The 23,060-nt window shown below is 49.1% G+C and overlaps 1 protein-coding gene across 1 annotated transcript in view; it reads left to right on the forward strand.

Moving 5' to 3' along the window:
• LOC147882242 (kinesin-like protein KIN-4C) overlaps positions 1-23,060 on the forward strand; it is a 200,638-nt gene that overhangs the window by 96,351 nt on the left and 81,227 nt on the right. Inside the window, exons 14-17 of the mRNA XM_087401535.1 lie at positions 5,537-5,655; positions 5,900-5,998; positions 6,164-6,277; positions 22,351-22,431. Of these exons, the coding sequence (XP_087257661.1) occupies positions 5,537-5,655; positions 5,900-5,998; positions 6,164-6,277; positions 22,351-22,431 (413 nt within the window). The remainder of the gene's footprint in view (positions 1-5,536; positions 5,656-5,899; positions 5,999-6,163; positions 6,278-22,350; positions 22,432-23,060) is intronic.

The following is a 23,060-nucleotide window of genomic DNA, read 5'->3' on the forward strand; positions in this document are numbered from 1 at the left end:
AAGGAGTGGAACCAATAATCCCCTTACCTCTGTCAGGTGTAGACAAACGTGCAAGAGAAGAAGAGGGTGCTGTTGCATGATCTCGGCATGACCTTAGCCATGACTTTGGCATTGTTTTCAAGGCACAGGTCTCTGTAGAAAGGTTTTCAAGGCACAGGTCTCTCTTTTAGGTCTTTTCTTTTTCCTTGGGCAAAAGTGCCCAAGGGTCCTGCAAATCCTACACTGATCCTGTCTCCCTGCAATCTCGACTCTCTGTTTGAAGAAGGAGCCATCTGGACGCTGAAGAATAATGTGGTCATCCGAGATGTTAGGGTCAGAGACAATGACCCTAACACGCGGTACCCCATCGGACTTGACTGCCTCTGTTGCTGAAGTAGGCATCTAAGGGAGAGGGGGGATTTCAGTAACCACTCCAAAGACGGCTCCAATGGAATGTAGCAGTCGATGGTACACCTGAGGGAGGCCTGGAAATCTGATGAAGAGTGACGTCGTCTGGCTGTCTTCCTCGACAGGATCAAACCCCAATGAAAAAGGGGTCGGAAAAATCCTCCTGGAGCCGAGTGCTAACGGACTAGTTTGAAGCACTGTACGTGCTACCTCCAAGGAGTCAAAAACAATTTGGAAGAAACCTCGCTCAAGCATACAAACATCTGAGAAGTGCCCTATGAGGTCTCCAAGAGCAGTAGCAGGGAAGGTGGGGAGCAGAAGCAGCTATCTGTTTGCACAGATTCACCAAAAGAATTTGTACCAAGTAATTCTTCTTTTTTTTTCCAAGAAAGAGACTTCTATTAAGTAAGAGAAAAAACCCGCGAGAGCAAGTTCAAAGCGGGATACATCATGAAACCATGAGGATAAATAAACCCCCTCAAAATGAGGGGGAGCTTCTGTTTTCATCAGGTTCCCTGGTCTCCCCTCAGTTTATCACCGGCTTCTTTCAGTTATTGACGAGAGGTTTGGTGTGGTAGGAGAGATCCCTCCTCTTCCTAGCGAGCCTTCTTCGACTGCTGAGGCGGTCAGGATGGATGGGGTACGCAGAGTTAGGGTCCTTGTCCAGGACCCTAATATTTCAGATGACCACATCATGCTACAGCGACCCGATGGGTCTTTCTTTCGCCAGAGGTTTGAGGTTGCAGGTCAGTAGGACCAATGTAGGATTTGCAGGTCCTCGGGGCACTCTGCCAGAGATTGCCCAAAGAAGAAAAAGAGGCCCAGAAAGCAACCAGCTCGTACTAGCTTATGACAGAGAATAAGAGCATGACCCTCCGCTCCATAGGCACTGCCCCAAACACGCGCTCCCCCTCCTCCTAGGGCTGCTTGAGTCCCTCCTGCATCCCACACCACCTCTGGCCCATGGTGGGTCAGGCCCTGTACTTCAGAGCATACTTCCACCGCTTCGGAGGCATCCCCCTTGGAGCCTCGGGAGGCTATCGCCTTAGAGCCTAGTGTCAAGGAGCCTTCTTCCACTCCACCCCAGGATCAGGCTGTACCTCCCTCAACAACCGCACCACTTCTTGATCAGGACCCAGTAGAGGTGCCTCCTTCCGTGGGTAGAGGGAAAGGGGGTCTTACATTCTCTCCCTCCTTCGGTAGGAATCCTTCGGACCCCCTCCCCAGGACTGGCTCAACGGAACTCCTTTTCCGCTCTTGAGGACCTCTCTGACCTCCCAGATCATGATTTTGTACCTTCCACTTTTGGAGAGTCAGTTATCGGCATCCCTTTCGAGAGATCTTTCTCTTTCTCACCTGTGGACCCTTGGACCTCGTGTCTATGGCAGGAGATCAGCTCTGATGGAGGGTTCTTTTTCCGCCACCAGGTCGGGTAAGGTATTGCAACCCACTTCCTCCCGCCGATGAGGATAGCCAGTTGGAATATATAGGGATTGGGCGGCATCCCCCATTGCCGTCGCAGACAGTTGATCAAGAATCAGCTCCAAGCAGGGTAGGATAGGGAGGAAGAGGTTGGGGGGGGTAGGGAGCGGGGAAGAGGGGGGGATGAGGCATAGGGAAGGGAGTGGGGAAGAGGGTGGGGTAGGGGGCAGGGTAGAGGCTGAGGGAAGGGAGCGGGGTAGAGGCGGAGGGAAGGGAGCGGGGTAGAAGGCGAGGTAGGAGGCAAGGTAGGGAGCGGGGGTAGAAGGTGAGGTAGTGAGGGGGTAGAAGGTAGCGGCTGAGAGGGGAGGGGGCGGGCTGAGAGGGGGTAGAAGGGAGCGGGCTGAGAGGGGAGGGGGCGGGCTGAGAGGTAGGGAGGGGGCAGGCTGAGAGGGAGAGGACAGGGAGCGGGCTGAGAGGCAGGGAAGGGGCGGGCTGAGAGGGAGAGGAGAGGGAGCGAGCTGAGAGGGGAGGGGGTGGGCTGAGAGGGAGAGGAGGAGGAGGGAGGGAGGGGCTGAGGGAGAGGGGGCAACAAGGGAGCGGGGAGGATTAGCAGCTCAGGAATTTTTGCAGTAGGTCTACTAAGTAATTCAGGAGTTAGGGTTGATAGAAATTGCAACCAAAAATTGACATTGACTAACCTTCCCAGAGAGTTTTAGGGCTTTCTGGTGACCTCAGGTGGAGTGAGTTCTAAAAGGAGGGGGATTGTGTCATGCGCATGCTGTACCTAGGGTTGGATAGCAGGTGAACATGGGTATGGGATAGCATAGGGCTGGATGGCTATTTTTAGCCAAGGTTGCTGTATATAGAGATTGTTTCATATATAATGCTCGCTTTATATGGAGGGAGCTATTCTTAGCGTTATGCTAGCTATAGCGAATTTCCTTCTATATACAGGGAGGGCCAGTGCTATTGTGGGAGTTCAGTTGAGGCTTCTCAACTGATGGATGGCTTGGGTCATGGCCAAGACTCTGGCCATCTACATGGCGGATCATAGGTGGTGTATCGAAGGTCCTCATGGACAGGCTCAGGTGGTATGGGAGGCCTAGTTTATATAAGGGCCTTTGGATGTGTCGAGCTGTAGCCCCACGTGCTCGGGGGTGGTCGGGAGGATCGAGGTGCCTACACATGATTCTGGTTGGATTGAAGACGAGTTTCTAGGTCAGTGAAGGGGTTAGATCCTACGGAGTCGTGTCTTTTTGTGAAAGTAGATGGTGATGATATAGAAAATGTGGGGGTCAATGAGGATGCAAAGGCAGTTGGGAAAGAGAAAGATGGAGTCGAAGCCATTGTATGAGGAATAAGTAGTAGGACATAAGAAAGATAATGAAAATGGAAAGAGTAGATGGTCGGGACATGACTGGAGGAAAATCAGAAGCCACAGGTGTCATGGATGTAGAAGCTAGACTCGACGGACCGGGGTTATGCGGAACAGATGAAATAGTAGCTTCACCATTGTATGTCGAGTCCAGTGCTGAAGTAATCACTACTCCCATTAAAGTGGCTGTTGTGAAGACATCGTTACAAGAGAAGAGGGGCTGTCTTGACCTTGATGAGCTCTAGATGACCCTTTGTACTTCGTACTTTCCTCTTACACCCGCTCTTTGCTTTGCACTTCTTGTGATGTGAGAGAGCAAGATGCTGATCGGAGCATAATCACAAGAGCCAACCTTCAACATTAATATAACAAACTCAAGCCACATGACAGAAGGTCCATTGTACCAGGTGAAGGGGGACGAAGAGAAGGACGTACGAAATGAGAAGGACTTGGAGTTGCGACCAAAGATGGAAAGAAGCATATAGTGTTTAATAGCTGAACAAGAAAAATACACTCATAGGACACCACAACGATACACTAGGCGACCACAACGATACACCAGGCGAGCTCATGACTTAAGCCTTCCTCCTCAAACCCTGCACAATGAATGAATGAATTGCCTCCTCCTCATCCCTCATCCCCCCTCTTCACCCCTAGCTTTCCCCTGGCTGGAAATCTGCCTCCTCCCGCCTATTGGCTGTCCCCCTCGTCCTTAGCCATCTTGTCACTCGATCTCTTCATGTCTTCTGCAACAGCCCGCTTCTGCCAATTTGGTGCACCGTAACTACTCCATGTGCACCACGCGTGTCTTTGACAAGGAGCTTGAGTGGTGGCCGCATGTGTTCTCTCATAACTTCTGCATGTGGAGGATAGTACCCATGTGCATACTCTTTGCCAATTCTCCATCTTGGCCATGTGACCCATGGTGGGTCGGGACTGTCATCCACAGCAAGCCCTGGTCAGTTACCACGCCAAGGCCTGGTCACGTACCACACGAAGTCTTAGTCATGTACCACACCAAGTCTCGGTCATGTACCACACGAAGACCCGATCAACACTCCTCATCCAACGACTATGTAACTGTGAGTGAGGCATTTGAAGTGAAGTATGAGAAAGGTGTTGGTCCTCCTCTGACTCCTAAACATGTGCCCTGCTTGCTGAAACACAGACCATCTGAACTCAGTCTGAGGGTATTGAGGATCAATAAGGGTCTCTCTCCAATCAAGTGTAATGGCTCTCATGATCTGGAGTCTAGTACCAACAACCTGGGGAGGCGGTTCAAATCTGTGGGTGATGCTCTCCTCTGTGATTTCCTGACCCTCACCGAACCAATTATCAATACTAGACAATCCCTGAGAGTGGCATCATGCCAATCTAGATCTCTTCTATTGCCAAAGGTGACACTCTGAAATTGCACTAGAGGAATAAGAAAAGGAGGCTGCTCGGCTAATTCCTCCCTAGTGGATGGTACTACTCGGATGGAGCTTCTCGGAAATGATCCCAAATCTAGGCAAGCCTCCTCACCACGGGAGAAGTGGGTTGACAATGATGATCTACCAAGAAAATCCAGCAACACTCCCTGACCACTGCCCAGCTGCTTGTGGTGTACATTGAAAAATACCATGAAGCAAGAATTGCTTCCATGGATGGTCCCTTGGGGTTAAGCCTCCAACAAGAAGCTTTGACTAAAAGTGGCCTGCTTTGAAGCTCTAAATCAAGAACCCCTAATCCACTCTGTGATGAAGGAAGAGCTATACTGTCCCAAGATGCTTTGGCTCTGATATCCATTGAGCCATCCCCCCCACTCCATATAGAATGCTTGAGAAGCCTCTTCACTCGTCTAATGTTGTCAGCATGGAAACACCAACAAGAGGCTAGCCAGAAGCACTTGCTTGATCACTAGTGCTCTACAACCCGTTTTTCATGCTTCACATGATGTATCTATGCCTTGAGTTTTGTCTCTGTAGATTTTTATGCAAAGTAAAGAAACAATGGAGGTAGTAGTTTTGTAAATTTTCATTCCATAACATTCTTGGAAAGTGTAATTGATCTTGTAGCACTAAATTCTTGAAAAAGCTTTGGCATTGCCCTGAAACATTAAAGCACATGTTAGTAATGTTTTGAATGCTTTGCTGGAATAAACATGCGGCTTTTGGGTAGAAACCACCATCCCCTGAAGCTTCTCAAAATAAAGTTATACTATTTTCTGTTACATACTCAAATAATGTGGCTTTTGGCTAGAAACCACTGTCCCCTGAAGCTTCTCAAAATAAAGTTATACTAATTTATGTTACATGCTCAAATCTTTAAAAGCCCTGGTTCATGATAAACTTGTTTGTTTCTCAATACAAGGTGAGGTTTTTGGTGATGTGGAGGTTGAGGCGATGGCAAAAGAATGGGAGCATAGTTTATTACAGGATACACTTGGCAAAGAACTTCAGCAGTTGAATAAGTGCTTGGAGCAGAAAGAGGTAGTTGAAATCACCTTTTGTCACATGAGGAGATAGACTCAGTTTGTCGCTCTAGGGCGGTATTCTGCAGATGTACTTGTGTCAGCCATGGTCCAGAATCAATGCTAGTCTATTCTTTGGTATATGTAAAATATAAGAAACATTCAAAGCTGATATTAGCTCTCTAGGATTCATCTCTTATATGACAAACTTGGAATATATGGGAATATGACAAAAGATATCTCATCCACTGGACTTTCAACAGGCAGAGATGAGAAACTTTGTGAAGTCTGGTGGCATGTCGTTGAGGCATCACTTTGAAAGGAAGCTTTCTGAGCTTGAAGAAGAGAAGAAATCACTTCAAGTGAGTACTAGCCATGGATGGTTTTCCTCCTTAATATCTTTGTTGCTTTCCTTGAAAACATTTGAAGGACTGGTACAGGATGAAGGCTGCAATTCATACGTTTTTGATTTTTGGGCCACCTTTTGTGGATCAGATTTCAAACTTTCTGCACTTGATGTCTTTCAGAGGGAGCGGGACATTTTATTGGCAGAAATGGAGAAGCTAGTTAGCAGGACTGATGAGCAGGCACAGAAAATGAAGGAAGCCTATGTGCAGAAATTAAAGAATCTGGAAAATCAGGTAAATGTTCTATACACAGAGTTTTCCTTCAAGCATGTGCAGTGCACATAATTCAAGTTATGTCTTTGCTGTGTGGCTCACTGGTGATTTTCAGGATTCTATCTGTGAGCTGATCTTATGTACACTGCATGCATACCGCATAACCGTGCATGCATACTTTGAAATGCACTTGGGCGGGCGCAGATATGTGTCCAAAATTACATCTGTGAAGTATGCTTGCATTATGTCTGGATACAGGCGTGTGTTTTTTGAAATTATGCATATACATATATATGTTGGTATCCATGTCAAGGCAGTCATTCAAGTTTTGGCTTTTTGTGAATTTTTTCAAAAATAGTGAACTTCTATTAAGTGTGACCAGAATACGTAGAGTTAGAATAGAATCTTGTGAAAGCCTCATACAAATTATGCAAATACTTAATAGTAAGTCTTTTTTCATGAAAAACAAAAAATCATGTTTAAACACAGGTAGCTCCATCAAGGCAACGATGTTGTTGTCACTTTTCCAAGTTTCGAGGGTTTTAGTATGTCATTGCTCGTTGCAGCATAGGTGTTCACAAATGTGGCATAGGTCCTTGGGTTGTATTCCAGTGAGAGGTGTAGGGTAAAGCGTGGAAAGTGGCTCTTGTATGAGCTTAGGTGAAAAGAAGGGTTGATCACAATGTTTGATGGAAGTTCTCACCTCGGTAGGGGTTCAAGGGTTTAGAAAAGGTTTGTAGGGTTTAGAAGGAAGATAGAGTTGAGAAGCTAACTAGGGGTTTAAGGTTGGTAGGGAATTGCAGGATTGAGAAAGAGTTCAGGGTTGAGAGAGAGTCACAGGGCTGAGGAGTGGAGAGCTACTCTCCTTCACAGATTCACGGGGTTTAGGGCTGAGGAGGAGTGAACAAGGATGAAGAGGAGGGAGGAGGAGGAGGAATGAGGAGGGAGGAAGAGGTAGGAGGGAGGAGGAGGAGGAGAAGGGACGAGGATGTGAGATTGCAAGGCTAGAGCATGCTTATATATGTTCCTGAGTTTCCATCTCTAGGTTACTTGTCGCTTCCATTCTCGTGACATGGTATCAGAGCTTCTAGGTTCTACATTGTCTCCCTCACCCCATCCATATTGACCTTTGGCATTGGTGGAGACTTCATCCAGGCATTTGGAGCAATCACTTGGTGAGAGGAAGCTTCCACACTACATGCACTTCAACAGATAGTGTTGGTGGAGACACTTCATGCTATGCCTTCTGTAGCAGTTTCGTTGGGAAATATGTGAAGCTTGCGAATTCTCTTGTTTATAAGAGCAGGTCGTTTTTCATTGTAGCAGGAAGGCTCCAGAGCTTCTAATCCTTCACTCCACAAGCTCATTGAGCGGCTTCTGTGTTACCATAACCCTTGGGGCGGAAAAATGAGCTGTATGCAGGAAGCATCCTTACCACTACTTCAGAAACATATATTTCTTTGAATTCGTCCTTTCAAGAGACTAGCACAAGGTGTATGGAGTTTCTCTCGCACAAAGTGTATGGAGTTTCTCTTTTTGGCACAAGGTGTATGGATTTTCTCTCTCACAAGGTGTTGGAGTTCACAAAGTATATGGATTTTCTCTCTCCAAAGTGTATAGAGTTTCTCTTTCACAAAATGTATGGAGTTTCTGAAGAGACTGAAGAGACATAGTAGCTAGCTAGGAACGGAATGGAAATATGGAAAGCATGATGAAAGGCAAAACGGAAAGGAAAGAAAGTACAAGTGCAAGGCAATAACCAAAATACTCACAATGTATTGATAGCTTGATGTTGACAACTATGATAGACTCAAGACAAGTACAACACTATATAGTGTGACACTAGACTCTAGAAAGTCACAATGTCTATGGGATATCTCCCAATATTTTTTTGCCGAAAAAACAGTGCTGATTATATTACTTCGAAAACAAGATACATGAGGTCAGCTTTGCAACTGACGGGGCTGCGTTCACAAATCGGACGCAGCCCTAAAAGGAAACAAAAATGTAAAGCTCTCTCTCAAGGAGGGATCAGGCGAGTGTGAATGAACAGCCAGAGAGGTGGTGAATAGCACCACTGAAGGCCCTGCGAAGTATGCTCGAAGAAGAGGCCCTGCGTATCCCAATCACGGAGGAAACGTCTCCGCTTCTCCCGGCCAGCCCGGGAGTTTCCCTATATCTGGTCCCACTGGCCTCTGAGGGTGTGTATAATCTCACTCCAGATGTCGGTCATGACCTGGGCAGTCGAAAGGGAGGTGCCACCAAGGATCTGCGCGCAGCGCGAGGTCCAAATGTGCCATCTTGCGATGCTGCTAATAATCTCCCAGACTGGCTGCCTCTCCTAAGATCCTGTGTCAGCCTCTGCCAGGTGCGGCGGAATGCTCTCGAGCGGCCCCCAAGTCCCCTGTGTGATAAGGAACTTGGGGTCCTGCGGGCCTGCCTCGAACAACTGATGAAAGCCAGGTGCGGTGCTACACTAGCAGAACGCACCCCAAGTGATCAAACCTAACTCCGGTGCTGCGTGAGTAAAGATCCTGAAGATCCACCTCCACACTTCCTGGGTGCGAGTGCAGCTCCACAGGCAGTGTTTTGGTGACTCCTCGTCCTCATGATAGATCTGACACTGTCCATCCTGATCAACCTGCCGCAACCAGCTCCCCACTGGAAGACCCTTGTGGGCGAGTAGCTAAAGGAAGTAGGAGATCTTCCGCGGCCACCAGCTCTCCCACAAGGCCTTCCAGAAGGCCTGCAAAAATAGCCTGGAGATACCCTGAGCATACCAACTGGGCCGCTGGGTGGGCGGGCGGGCGGCTTTGCATCCTCCCGAGAACTCTCCTGCCCAATGTCGTGCTGTAGGCAAAGAAAGAGGTCGGCCCCTGACCTGTCACAATCTCTGGCCATCTCCACTCTCCTGGGTCCCAATCAAGCTCTGACAAGGCCCGCCCCTCCCAGAGCCAGAGTCGCCATAACTGCAGCTGATCCTGCTCTATACTAGGATCGGTCCGCCAAACCTTCCCCACGAGGCCTACGACCCGAACCCTCTGCCATGGGAGGAGGGGGTCGATGAGCACATCCTCTCTCCTGAGTCGGCCGTCCCCCAAAACCGCGAAGAAGGAAACAGAGGTGTCGTCCATCCAACCTGCAACCACCAGTGGGATGCCACGGGGGGTGAACTGTCCCAGCCAACGGTCATCACCAGGCACGAGGATCTGAATCTCAGGTGGAACCAACCAACCGGCTGGAATCGCTCCGTCTATCTCTGTGCGTCTCGCCTGAGCTCCACGGGCACCTCCAGCTGCGGCTGCTAGAGCAATGGTCTCCAAGTGTCTGTACGTGTCCCTCCAAACTCGAAGGGACCGGGCTGGCCCCCACATCCAACCGTCCCACCTGATGTGTGATCTCTCCCCCAGTTGAAGGCCCACGGCATCTCTGACCTGATCGTTCCAGATGAGCGGCTGGCGGTCGATCTCCTCCTGACAGCTAGGAGGGGACTGTATGAGACTGAGGCAGAGCCGCCTCCAAACCATGAGAAGGCTACGAATGAGCGGGGAGCGGGGCAGAAGTGAAGATCCACCTGAGGTACGGTAGCCACTCTCCACCTCGGCGCGGGATGCAAGAACCGATCCCCTGCTGAAGTAACATCTTCCACGTTTGCCCCCCCCCGGGGTCAAACCGCGGATAACCAACTTGCCCAGCAGGGCCTGACTCTGAAGCTTAGGATCGATGACCCCCAAGCCACCCTCAGCCTGCGGAAGAATGACTGTCTGCCAAGCTACCCTGGCTCTAGTATCTCTGAGACCGTCCCCCCCAGACCACAGGAAATTCCGGACCAACCTCCTAAGCTGTGCCACGCTGGATCTTGAGAAACACCAACAAGAGGCCACATACCATGCCGTGGCTAGGAGAACTTGGTTGACTACAAGAGCACGACCTGCAAGAGAGAGCTTGGCAGTGCTCCAGAAAGCCAGCTTCCGTCGAATGGAATCTAGCACCGGGAGAAACTGCTGAGCTGGCGTGATATCCAGGCCGATCTGAAAGCCGAGATATCTAGCTGTCTGTCCCCGCGGGATCCACCTGAAACCCAAAAACCTCCCCCACTGTGAGCACGCCCCGGGGTTTGTGAGAAAACCAACTGATTTGTTCCAGTTGATTTTCGCACCGGCTGCTAAACAGAAGACCTCTAGGGCCAGCCTCACCCTCTCCAGCATCATCTCATCATCCTGAACATACAGTGCTGTGTCATCTGCATACTCCGAATCCAAGAGCTCCGTGTCCTCCCTGATGGGAAGGTGAACACCCCGGATCCCGGTCGACCTCGCCCGAAGGTAGTATGTCATGGCCTCGGCGAAGAAGAGAAACAGGTAAGGAGCAAGGGAGCAACCCTGACGCACTGATCTCTTCAAACGAAATCGCTCTCCCATCCTGCCGTCGATGATGACCCTGCTGGAAGCTGTCCTGTATAACGTTGAAATACCTTGAATCCATCCTGCTGGGAACCCTAGTCGCTCTAGAGTACCCTCCAGGAAGGACCAGTCCACTCGATCGTAGGCCTTCTCAAAGTCGAGAAGTAGGATGGCTAAATGTGACCCTTTGTGCTGAGCCCACTCCGTCGCCTCTGAGAAGGTGAAGACATTATCCAGGACACTGCGATCCTGGACAAAGTTTGTCTGAGTGTCATGAATGAGGTCAGGAAGTAGAGGCCGAACTCTGGCGCTGATCATCTTGGCAAGGATTTTGTAGGCAGTGGTGAGGAGAGTGATCGGGCGCCACTGATGGATCTCCTGTCGATCTCCTCCCTTCGGGATGAGGCAAATCAGTCCCGAGGAGAGGCTCTCTGGCATATATCCGTTGCTGAAAATCCTCTGAAGGGCTGCTAGGAGGGGCTGATGGATCTGATCCCAGAAGGAGGTGAAGAAAGCGCGAGAGAGCCCATCCTCGCCAGGGCATTTCTGCCCATCGATGGCCATCAAGGCCTCCAACATCTCGTCAGTAGTGAACGGTGCCATCAACGTCGCCTACATGCTGGGCTGAACCAGGGCTGGAATGTGCCTCCACACCTTCTCGCGGGAACGTCGAGTACGAGGGGCAAGCTGCTCCTGCTGGAAAAGAGTCCTGTAGAAGTCGGTAGCCAACCCCAAGACCTCACCCGGATCAGTAACGATGTGCCCCTCCGCTGTCCTAAGACTCCGTAGCTGATCACCTGCTGCTCTCAGGCCATGCGTCCTGAAGAACTCCCTGCTCATCCGGTCGCCCTTCCGAGCCCAGTATGAGAGGGAGGCGTGATAGGAAAACTCTGAGCGGCGCTGGAGAGTCTCCTCAAGAAGGGCTCTGGCTCGGAGGGCCTGGATCCGAAGCTCCTGCGAGCCCGGGGCTGCCTGCTGGAGTCGCTGAATGGAGGCGAGGTCCCTACGAAGAGCTCTCTCTCTACCCCACCACTCCTGGCGAACCTGAAGGGCTGCGAGCTGGCAAATCTGGCTGGACTCCTGCAAAGCCTGCGCCACCGAATCAACCAGATCCACGCACTCGCCCCAATCTCTGTCCCAAAGGCTACCGATACTACTACGCACCTCCTCCTTCGAGAAGATGGAGTCGGGAATCCGGCACGAACGGGGAGGAAGGGACTGAGCTGTCGAGTCTAATGATAAGAGCACAGGCGTGTGGTCAGAGAGTGTCGTCCCTGGCACTATACCCGCCTGACCACCTCTGCTGATGGCCCAATCACTGACATAAAATCTATCCAGTCTCTCCAGGAGTCTGCCTCCTTCCCTGGGGAAGCCCCACGAGAAGTCCAAGCTCCCGTGCCAACGGCGGAAGGACGGGTCTCTCCAGCTGTCCCTACCTCCTGTCGCGAAGATAAAGGAGTCCCAAGCGGACTGCTCTGCCTGAGCCATACTTGTAAACTCTGGTCCTCTGCCCTGTTGGTCCTCCAAGGTCTCCAGATTGTTGAAGTCACCTCCAACAATCTAGGAATCCATGTCAGGGAGAATCCCTGTGAGTGTCCTCCAGAAAGTGGCTCTGCATTGGAGGTCTGTGGGAGCATAGATGTTGAGGATTCCTATTTTGGAACCCTCCAACTCTAGGCCAACCCAAAGTGCACGGCCTGGAATCAACGTACCATGACCAAAAACTCCCTGGGCTAACAGCTCGCACACGGAAGTACAGACACCGCCACTCCTCCCCTGTGCGCCAATCGAGGGCTCCCAGTAAGTGTGAGAGCATCCAGGGAGGATCTTCCCGCAGCTACGAGAATGAGCCACTGAAAGCTTATGCTCCTGGAGCAGAAGTATATCCAAGCGACCAATCACTGCTGGCTGAAGTTCCTGTCTCAAGATGAGCTTCCTAGGACCACGGGTGCCAGAAGAATGAAATCCGTTCACGTTCCAGGAGACAAGGTGTAAGCTCATGGTGAGGACTGATAGGCTGCGAACAACTGTCTGCTCGCGGCTGATGTCGAAGAAGAAGCTGACATTTTGGAATGGAGGCGCTGACGCTTTTGAGAGGGTTTGGAGGGGGAGGCGGGGTCATCCTGCCCATTCTTCAAAACTTTTAGCAAAGGCGTAAGGCCTTTAGTGCCATGGACAAACGCTTTCTCGAGCCAACTCGAGATCTCTGAGGTAGTCATCACGTAGAAGGCTCGGAGTTTCTGAGGAGTCCAGGCTCTGACATCCTGGGGAAGGGGCCACGACAGAGGGGGCCTGAGGATCACAATCAATCTGAAGCGTTTGGCGGCGCAACGCCACCGCAGGCGCACGTCACCCTCGGACCACTGAGTCTCGAGAAGCTGTCCACCCGACGGGCCTATCCAAGAAACCTGAGCGTGCGTCTGCTCTCTGAGAGCCTCCCAGACCGAGTTGTCTGTCCAAGTCTCGGTGCCGTCGCTGAGAAATGTGAAAGCAAAGCTAGGGCCATCCCTCGAGGCCAAGGCTGCGATCTTCCCATCCGCCCCTTTACGGAGCAGGAAGATACTGATGTCGAGACAAGCAGGGAAGGTCCCAAGGTCGGCCACATCCAAGTAGTCCCAGGGGCCAGATCTATAGAAGTCGCGAGGAAGCTCTCTCTCCTGAAGCTGAGGCCCACCGGAGTCTGCAACTGAGGGGGTCGGGCTAGCAGACAGGGAAGACTGCTCCAGGGGTGGTGTAGACTCGGTGTGTCCTGCCTGGGGAGGGGAAGGGGGAGGTGGCTGAGGGGTGGGCAACTCAGACTCCACGGAGGCGACTAGTGGGGGGGTGGAGGAGGGGGAGTGGGGGCTGCCCGCGGCTGAGGAACCATCGGTACAACTGACACTGCAGGAGAGCTAAGAGGGGCGGGGGGAGGGGGATGGGGCTGAACCTGGGACTGGGGCTGAGAAGGAAGAGGAGGGGGCTGAAGAGGAAGAGGCGGGGGCTGATGCTGCGGGTCGGGAAGAGGGGGGTGCGACTGGGGAAGGGGCTGGGACTGAGTGGAAGGGGGCTGGGGAGCGGAAGAGAGGGGGACCTGAGGCTGCGGAGGGCGGGCTACCGTCGAAGAAGAAGCTCTCCTAGGACCCTGGGGCGGCTGCTTGTCAGGTCTCTGAGGCGTTGCTGCAGGTTGGGTAACCTCTGCCTCCTTGCCTTTTTCAGAAATCTTCTTATTCTTTCCTCTTTTCCTTCTGACCTCAGTCCAGCCGCCAGCCATCTCTGGACCGGACTCCGGCTGCCTCTGCTCCTCCTAACGTGGCTGCTCGGAGGGGGGGGGAGGGGGCGAAGGGGGAGGGGGCGGGGGGGCCGAGAGGAACTGGAGAATCGTGGACAAATAGCAGCCAGGTGCCCAAAGCCATGACACCTCAGGCACTGGCCTGGCTGTCCTGTGACTACCATGCTCTGGGTAATGCTGCCAGCGTCTGTCACGATCTCAATCACTGCAGGGAGAGTCGCAGGGTCTGCCACAGCCACACGGACTCGGGGGGCTCTTGCCGTAGTAACCGCGTCGGCGAAAGTGTCATGCATTACCCAGCCAAAGTGGGAGCCCAGGTCCCTGACTATCGACCACAGCTCAGCAGGAAGGCCTAGAAAAACTAGCGTCATTGGGTGGCGAGGTATGCGGAAACGAGCATCAAAATCCGCTGCACTGAATCCACGGTACCAAGGGACTATCATAATGATCTTTCCATCCATTGATGTGGGGGAACCAGCAATCAGGTTGCTCGCAGCTTTTGCAGTGGAGAGTTTAAGCCAGAAGATGCCCCTGCCCATAAGGGCCACCTCCTCAATGTGGCTGTCCTCTAGCATGAGAGTGGACTGGAGCCAGGTCCCTGATGGCTGATCTGGAGGGGGAGTGTCCAATGACTCTGCCATAGACGGAAGTAAGGGCAAAGTCATTGGCAACCTCTTGTACCCGAGACGACTGTTGCTCTGTCAAGATAACGCGGTAGGCCTTCGGTTCCGGGCAGGGAGCCGCCATACCGCCAAGACAAACTGCGAGACCTCCGATGAAGAAGAGGCTGCCACCCAAAAAAGGGGGGATAGACGAGGGGGTGGAGCCTGGGTGTGACGAAGAAGGGTGAGGCGATACGAAACGAAACGAGGCGGGTGGGGGAGGCGAAGGCGAGGGCGGAGGCGGAAGGCGGAAAGGGGTGGAGGGCGGAGGGCGGAGGCGGGGGTGGAGGCGGGGATCGAAGGCGAGGGGGAGGGACGGCGGTGGAAGCGAGGGCGGGAGGTGGAGGGGGAGGGGGGGGAGAGCGAGGGCGGGGGCGGAGGTTGGAGGGCGGAGGGGGGGTGAAGGGCGAGGGCGGGGGGCGGGTGGGGGTGGAAAGCGAGGGGGCGGGGCGGAAGGGCGGAGGGGCGAGGGGCGGGCGGGCAGAGAGCGAGGCGAGGGGGTGGGGGGGGCGTAGCGAGGGGCAAGGTGAGGCGGAGGGGCGAGGCAGGGGCGGGCGGAGGGCGCGGCGAGGAGCGAGACGGGAGGCGGGGGGGTGAGGTGAGGGGCGGGGCGAGAGGAGAGGCGAGGGTCGAGGGGCGGAGAGGCGAGGGGGTGAGGGCGTGGAGGCGGGCTGAGGCGGGAGTGTGCGGCGAGGGCGAGGGGGGGTAGGCGAGAGCGAGGGGGGCGAGGGCGAGGGAGAGAGGCGAAGGAGGCTAGGGAGGTAGAGGCTGCGGGAGGGAGGGGGGCTCGCAGGAGCAAAACTCGGGTGTTTCCCTTCCTCACATAGAATGTACTGTGTGGATATCTCCCAATATGACACGTTGATAAGGAAAAAAAAAGAAAAGACAGCCATGAAATTATCTACTTCACCACGTCAGATAGCTGAGACTTCATAGGGATCAGCAGCAATGTGGTCTCATAGATGATGAGCTTATGAACCAGGTTCCAGAGCAGATATCCAAAGCACACAAAAACGAGACAAATCCCCCCACAAAATCAACTGATTTCAGATATACAAAAAAACAAGAAAATCCACGACTTAGGATGCATAGGTCATTGACGATCTTCAGATTTGCACCATTGCAAAAAAACCCTCTTCACCGTTCAGTAACAAGTCAACCAGGTATAGCCACAAGTATACAGCTTGCAGTGATCGTTATTTGCACAAGATCCCAACCATGAACCGAATTCAGAGCTCCACAAAACAGGTCGCATGTAGTCTATGCAGGCTTTTCTCCAAGATAGAACTGCCTCGTTCAGTGTGTGTGAATCAGCTTATCCGTGCATATATGCAGCCATTAAAGAGTCTCGTTCATGCTCACGAACCAATACCAGGCTGCGTACTAGCAACGAGCACCCTTGGGAAATATAATCTGTCAAAAAAGAACTGTGCTAGACTCCACGTGACAGCATACAAACTGGCGCAGCAACATCAGTGATCAATTGCATCTTCCCACAATTCATTTAGAAAAGCAGCGTCACATTGATCTGCAGCAAGCATCTTCCCTGTCAATGACGATCGAAGAGCAATGGCCTCTCATAGACAAGCTCCATTCATCACCTCGTCAAGCAAGGGAATGCTTCATTCTCTCTCTAACGACCTCTGCTATCACCTATGAGTCTCTCGTCAAGAGCAACGTAACATCCTTCCAGCGTCCACAATCAGCTCCCTGCCGCCATCCCACGTAGCTCCAGCTCACCATTTAGAAAAATCCCCTTTTTCCATCACGTAGCCACCTTGCATGCACATGTTCCCTTCCAGAATTTCCATTCCACATCATCACGTGGAATTTACTACTCTCCCATAAAAAAATGCAAATACCCCCAATTCACATTAAATGCACATTTTGGACCTTTTAGTCACACAATTCTAACATACATTAGCATGCACATTAAAGCTTGCATGCACCCCCATACACCCACATGAAAAGCCCCTTGACATGGACAGCATAACATATCAAATTCCCGTAACTTGCAAGATCACATTGACTCAGGAAAATAAAAATAAAAACCCCTTCATGACTTGATTTTACATGACCCCAAACACATTTTCACTTGACCACACACTGGATGCCCTTGCTCTGGAGGTCTGGTACAACCACATTGCATTTCATCATTTCCCATGAAGTCCTTGCAAAACTTACTTTATTGTCTTAAAAAACTATCCATCAGTCCATCATGCTTGTGAAAGAAAATTCCACAAATGCCAAAAGCCCACACCTACCCTAGATGTGTACAACTATGTGCCTACTATCCACAGCTCATTTACAGTGCTCAAAAACTTGATACATGTTTTGTCCTATCAACGTGGCACATCTAGGAATCACTAGACTATAAAACACCACCTAGACCACCTAGAACACTCATTTTAGACTCACTTTGGCTTCATATTCCAACAGTTTCTCTCTCACTCACAAGAACATTCTCTATTACTTGATGTATTCTAGAACATATGGCTGTTACAATCTTGGTATTTGATGCATTGTTTGTCAAGAGGAATTGACAAGTGTTGTGTGTACTTTTTCATCTAGAGATTGTGAAAGTGCACACTTGGATGTTTGTTGGGTGCCTTGTGCTGCCTAAAGTAGATATTTGATATGTATCACCTATTCAGCTAAGGACTTCCAAGGAGCGCTTGACATATTTGTACCCTTCCTATTTAATTGGATTATCAGTGCTTCTATCGTGTCTAAATTAAAAAGGTTTGTGTGTGTGTTTGTGAACCTAACCTAGGTGCCTAGGTGCACAGACTTAAGGAGTTGCAAGTGGTGTCATGGTTGTGAAACCATGTTGTTATTTGTGGCTCGGTCTCCAACGGAATGCCACTTATTTATTTGTTTTTATCCTTCTTTCTCATCTTTGGAAACATGTTTCATGGAGAAACATACTAGTCTAGCTTGCCAACACTCTTGTCTACACAAGTACAAGGCTGGAAAAGCTTCATCGAAATCCAAAGGCCAACAAGTTGACACTGAGTTCATATGAGAACATGCATTTTTCAGAAGTGCAATCCCACAATTTTTTATGCCGGATGGTTGGATTATGTTTGATCCTTCGATTATGCATGCTGCTTCATGTGTCTCTGCTGATGCATCTGGCTCTGTATCTTTTATTCCATGGATCTTTGGGACTTGATTATTGTCATGTATTCCATTTGTGACTTGGATGCAATGTAGTTCTTTTGGTGGATGAATATTTGTAATTGATGACATAGCGGTTCTCTTTTGAGGTTTTGCATACCGTCATCAAGGTATCCATATTTCTTGTAGCATATTGCGTGGTCTATAAGTTTTGTTGGGAAGGGGAGGTGTTTCTTGATGCATCTTTTGGGAATCCAGGCCCAACTTAATCTTTATCCATGTGTTGATGTCAATTGGGTACAAAGCAGTGCACATCTTTGTTTTGTAACCAAATAGATTTTGTATTTTGTTGTTTGGATTGCATCCAATTGTATGGAGTAGAACACTCATTGTTGCGGAAGGACTATTGCTTGACAAATTATTTCCCTTTGGAGACATCTTCAATCTTTATTGTTGTGAGTGAATCTTGACTTGAGGATATTTTTTGTTGTCCTGATATTGTTGACTCTCCCTTTTGGATTCCAATAAATGGTGTAGGTCTTTAATAGGGGTCGATTTCAATTGCTAGCATTTGTTTGAGTTTAATGAGCTCCTATTTTAAAGTCTTGTATCTCATTGTTTTTCTTTACAACGCTTGAAGTAAGTTTGTTCTTTTGATCATGCTCCTAAAATATCCTTTCTTTTCCATGACTTCTCCAAAATTGTTCTTGCAAATCACCTCTACAAATGCTAGTGCTTTCAATCATGATTTCACTAACATTAACCCTTCTACTTTGACAAACAACATATCCATCCTTCATGTTTACTTCATCTGTCAACTTGATGAAGTTGGAGAGAGAATCCAAATTAGGTTTTTGAAGACTGTGTGAGGAGCTCTCATATGTTAGAATTGCAAGATTAGGGGAGAAAAGAGTGTGTGAGGTGCTCTCGCATGTCATGATTTCAATACTAAGAGAGGAAAGATTGTGTGAGAAGCTCTCTCACTATGAAGGGGGAAGAAATATTGTGTGACAAGCTCTCTGACTGTGCAACACATTTGGGAGGTTGGTGTTTCCAAGGGGATGTTATAGTTGTTGTCTAAGCTGTGCCAGTTGTCGTTGCCAAGCATTCATAATTCATTGTTGGGATCACGAGATGCAAAGGGAGAACTAAGTATGGAGGATAGAAGACCTCCATAGCTAGCAGAGGACAATAATGCACAAGAGAAAGATGAAGTATAAGATGGCAAGTCAAGACTGAGAGGCAAATGACAATGTTGATTGATTGGAATACAAGTACATGAGGCCTCCTTTTGTAGGCAAGGGATGCCTTATCTTCCCACACACCACACACATCAAATCTAATTCTAGATAAGTGGGCAAGTGGCCACCTAAGGGCACATGCACACCCACACAACTGTAGGACACTCATGGCCTAGAACACCAAAGTGCATATGGGATATCTTCCAATATGACATGTGACATCCATAGGACACACTAGACTAAAACACATAAAACTCACTCAACTTGACTCCATTTCCTAACATTCATGCATTAGTTGAACGTGCTCTTGGAAAACATCCTTGACTTGTCGTAGATGTTGTGGTGTGTCCATTCCTTTTTGTTCTCCTTTCTTGCATGCGTTGAGAATCAACCTTTGAGGATTTTAATAAGAGAGTGCTTTTTTGGGGGGGAGGGACAAATGTTTGAGAAATCATAGTCAAAGAGTGTGTACTAGTTTTCTTGTTAAAAAAAGAGTGTGTACTAGAAACTAGTTTTATGAGTCTTTGTGTGAGAGAGTGCCATGTGGCATATTGGGAGTTATCCCATATACATATGGTACTTCATTGTGTGTGTCCACTCTATATGAGCGTTGTTCCCTCACTTCTCACATCAATCTAATTAGTGGATCTTTTGGTCATGTAAGTGATTTCATTTTGGTTCTTGCCTTTCCTTCCATTTCATTTCATTTCCAATTCAAGTTATGCTTCCTTCCTTCTAGCTCCCTTGTCTCCTTTCCTCCTCCTTCCAGTTCCTTCACTTGGTATTAGAGCCATGTCCCCTTTCTAGCTTTCCCTTCCTTAGGCAAACCTTAGGAGTGAGGTAGCCCGGAAAGCTATCTTCTCCCAAAGCGCAGCCCTTCCCTCTCTTCCCTTAGCCTCTCCATGTGTTGCTAATTCGTGGAGCTGCTGTTCATGGAGCTGCTGCCTTGGAAATCCTGCCTACTGCTGCTTCTCATTCCACCTCCCCTTCTACTCCACTTCTGCTGCTGGTCGCTGCCATCAGCCTCTCCTCCTGCCCGCTACACGCTGCCTCTCTTCTAGCTGTTACTCACTACGTCTTCTACTGCTTGTGCTGCCCGCTACATCCTCTTGGCGCTTCCTTGTCTTTGGAGCTGCCAACATGACTTCTCTGTCCAATACGTCCCTCATTGTCGAGAAGTTCAAGGGCGAAGGATTTCCCACTTGGCAAACTAAAGGGCAGCTGCTCCTCATGTAAGAAAATGTATGGGATGTCATTGAGGATGAGGACTAAGCTACAACAACAGATCCTCAACAACTCTAGATATGGAAGCAACACAAATCAAGAGCGATTGCTCTTATTGGACTTTGCCTCGCCAACACTTTGATTCATCATATCAACTTCAAATCAAAGGCCAAGGAGATTTGGGAGCGTCTCGAGAATCTAACAAAATCACAAACTCCAAGGTTTTCTTGAAGCTGCAATTTTATAAGTTAAAAATGGAGAATAATGATGCTTTAAGTGCACACTTGGCAACAATGCAATCTCTTGCTCAACAACTTTCCAGCCTGAAGTGTCCAATTATTGACGAGGCAAAATGATTGTACTCACGAAGAGTATGGAAGGAGTCTCTCGTTTTGAGAACACTCTTGAAGTACTTAGGCTTGCCTAAAAATTCTTTGATGATATGGTGACTCTTCTTCTCGAAAAAGACCACCGGAACAAAGAATCTCTGTTCTTTACATTAGGCACTGAAGAGGCTCTTGCCTCCACCAGCAAATGGAAAACCCATAAGAACATCACATGCAGATATTTTAGGCGCAAGGGCCATATTGAAGCAATTTGCTACACAAAGAAAGCAAAAGAACAACACCAGCATCATGTCAACTTGGTTGCAACAAAGGAGATCCAAGAGGAGATCCCAGACCTTGACAATGCACTCACTGCTCATGTCACCCTCATTTGGGATGACAACCCATATGTATTTTGGTTTCTCTTATGTAAGTCAATAAAGGTCCTCTACCATGAGTAGTCCCTCTAAAATGATGTATGCTTTTGTGGCTTTGGAGTCAATAAGGGTACTCTGTCCTGGTGGCTAGTCCCCCCAAAAGTGAATGTATTGGGTGTTTACTCTTATGGCTACGCAAGACTCTACCCACTTCAGAGTAAGAGGGGGTGACGAGTGATGGTCCTCACTTGTGGTGGCTATTGACTGAGAAGTCATTATCACACGGGAGGTGTTGGGTAGTTGGACTTGCTCTTTGCAGTATTGCAGTGGAGGGGGGATCGAGGGGAATGGCAAAGAGTGGGGGGAGGGGTGGAACATAAAGAGAGGGGGGGTTGAGAGAAACGAGAGGAGAAGGGGTGGCAGGGGTGGTGGATAGGGTGGAACCAAGGTGAATGGAAGTGAATTGATGCAGTCAACCGTTCCAAAAGCTTTCCTTTTATTGGCTTCACAATTAGTAATGTTACGAAGGTCCATGTTAGAGCCAGAGGATGAAGACCGTCTAGAGCTCAGCACTAAGAGAATTTTTTAGATCACTCTGTAGTTGCATAGATTTTTTGCAAGAGGCTTTGGAAATCCGTTAGAAACAAGAAAATCACTCTTTTCTTTTGGCTTTTCATACAGAAAGGAATTGCAGTAAATCAGTGCATAAGCATTGTGGGACCTGACGTTTCTTGCACTCATTGCCTTTGGGAATGTAGACAAGCGAGGATTATTTGGGATTGTAAGACTTTTGAGCAGGTTTTCTTTTTCCACTTTGTTCATCACTTGGGGCTCAGTGGCCTGGCTCTCTTTGACAAGGCCTTAGGTATCTTAGGAGGGCCAAGCGTTTTCTTGGGCTTTCATGGTTCAGTAACGCCTTGTGGAGCTTTGTTCTCTTGACACTACTCTTGCCTCTCAGTACACATCTACTCTAGGATGCAGGGATCTTTGAGTCTCGCATGGTGTGGCACTTTCAGTCATAATCTTGGTTTCTTTCAGGAGTTTCATACCCTTTTATATTTTAGTGGCACTTTACCACTAGTTTCTTCATGCTCTGTATGATGTGTTTGTGCCTTGAGCTCTTGGCTCTTGGCTCTTGGCCATGTCTTTCATATTTAATAGATGTCTTTTTCGTGTGACGAAAATATATACATATATATGTGATAATGTCATAGATTGGAGCTGATGGCGAGCATCATTGTCTGTTACATAGGGACAGCTAGGTGCATGCAGGCCATATATATGATAATGCCATAGATGGGAGCTGATAGCATCATCATTGCCTGGCACATATGGACAGCTAGGTGCATCGATAAAGCAGCATACCACGTCAGCCTCGGATACACTGGCCAGCGTTCTGGTGTTTTTCAAGTTGATACCTTGACATCTAGGAGCTTTAAGATTTTCATAGGCATAACAAATGTGTGGGTAAAGGTGCACTTGATGCATAAGATCAAACAAGAAGGAGACTCTTTTCGACTATGGAAAGCCTCACGAGAAAGAGAACTCTTTCAGGTTATACTCCGAATCTTAATTATTTTGCACATTTAAAAGGATGAGTTTAGAAACTTTCAGATCCATGCAGCTTATAAGATTCATAATAACTTTCACAGAACTTTGAAAATAAGTGAAATGCATTACATCTCAGAAAAGAAAAACAAAAGGATGAGTGAACTCAAAAAAGTTTGTGTCATAATCCAAAAATACATTGCGAGGGGAGTAAAATTAAACATGCAAACATCATTGACTTACATGAGATGGGACAAATAAAAATGGTAGGTTGCAATTAGGAGAATCTGCTTTGCCTAAGGATTTCTTGCAGTCTCCATTGCATCTATCTGACTGCTTCCTCAGAGGATGACTAATCCCTTGCCATATCTGTGACAAAATCTGTGTCGTCCATCATCTCCTCTGTGATGACTTGTCTACAATAGGCGTCTACAACAATAGGCATACATAGAAGATGATGGACATGATCTCTGTCACGAAGGCATGATTTCTGGTTCATACATGCTGGCTTGCATGTGGGCAGAACCCTGGGAAAACAAGAGGCGCGGTCAAGGGTTGCTTGATGTGCTAGAACCCCTAGCATTTGTGCCTTGGGGGAAAATGAAAGGTCTAGGGCCAAGAGGGGCTCGAAGAAC

This window comes from Dipteris shenzhenensis, chromosome 30 (assembly GCF_047967505.1).
Source record: "Dipteris shenzhenensis isolate YYH24624 ecotype China chromosome 30, Dip_SZ_1.0, whole genome shotgun sequence".
NCBI classification, from domain to species: domain Eukaryota; kingdom Viridiplantae; phylum Streptophyta; class Polypodiopsida; order Gleicheniales; family Dipteridaceae; genus Dipteris; species Dipteris shenzhenensis.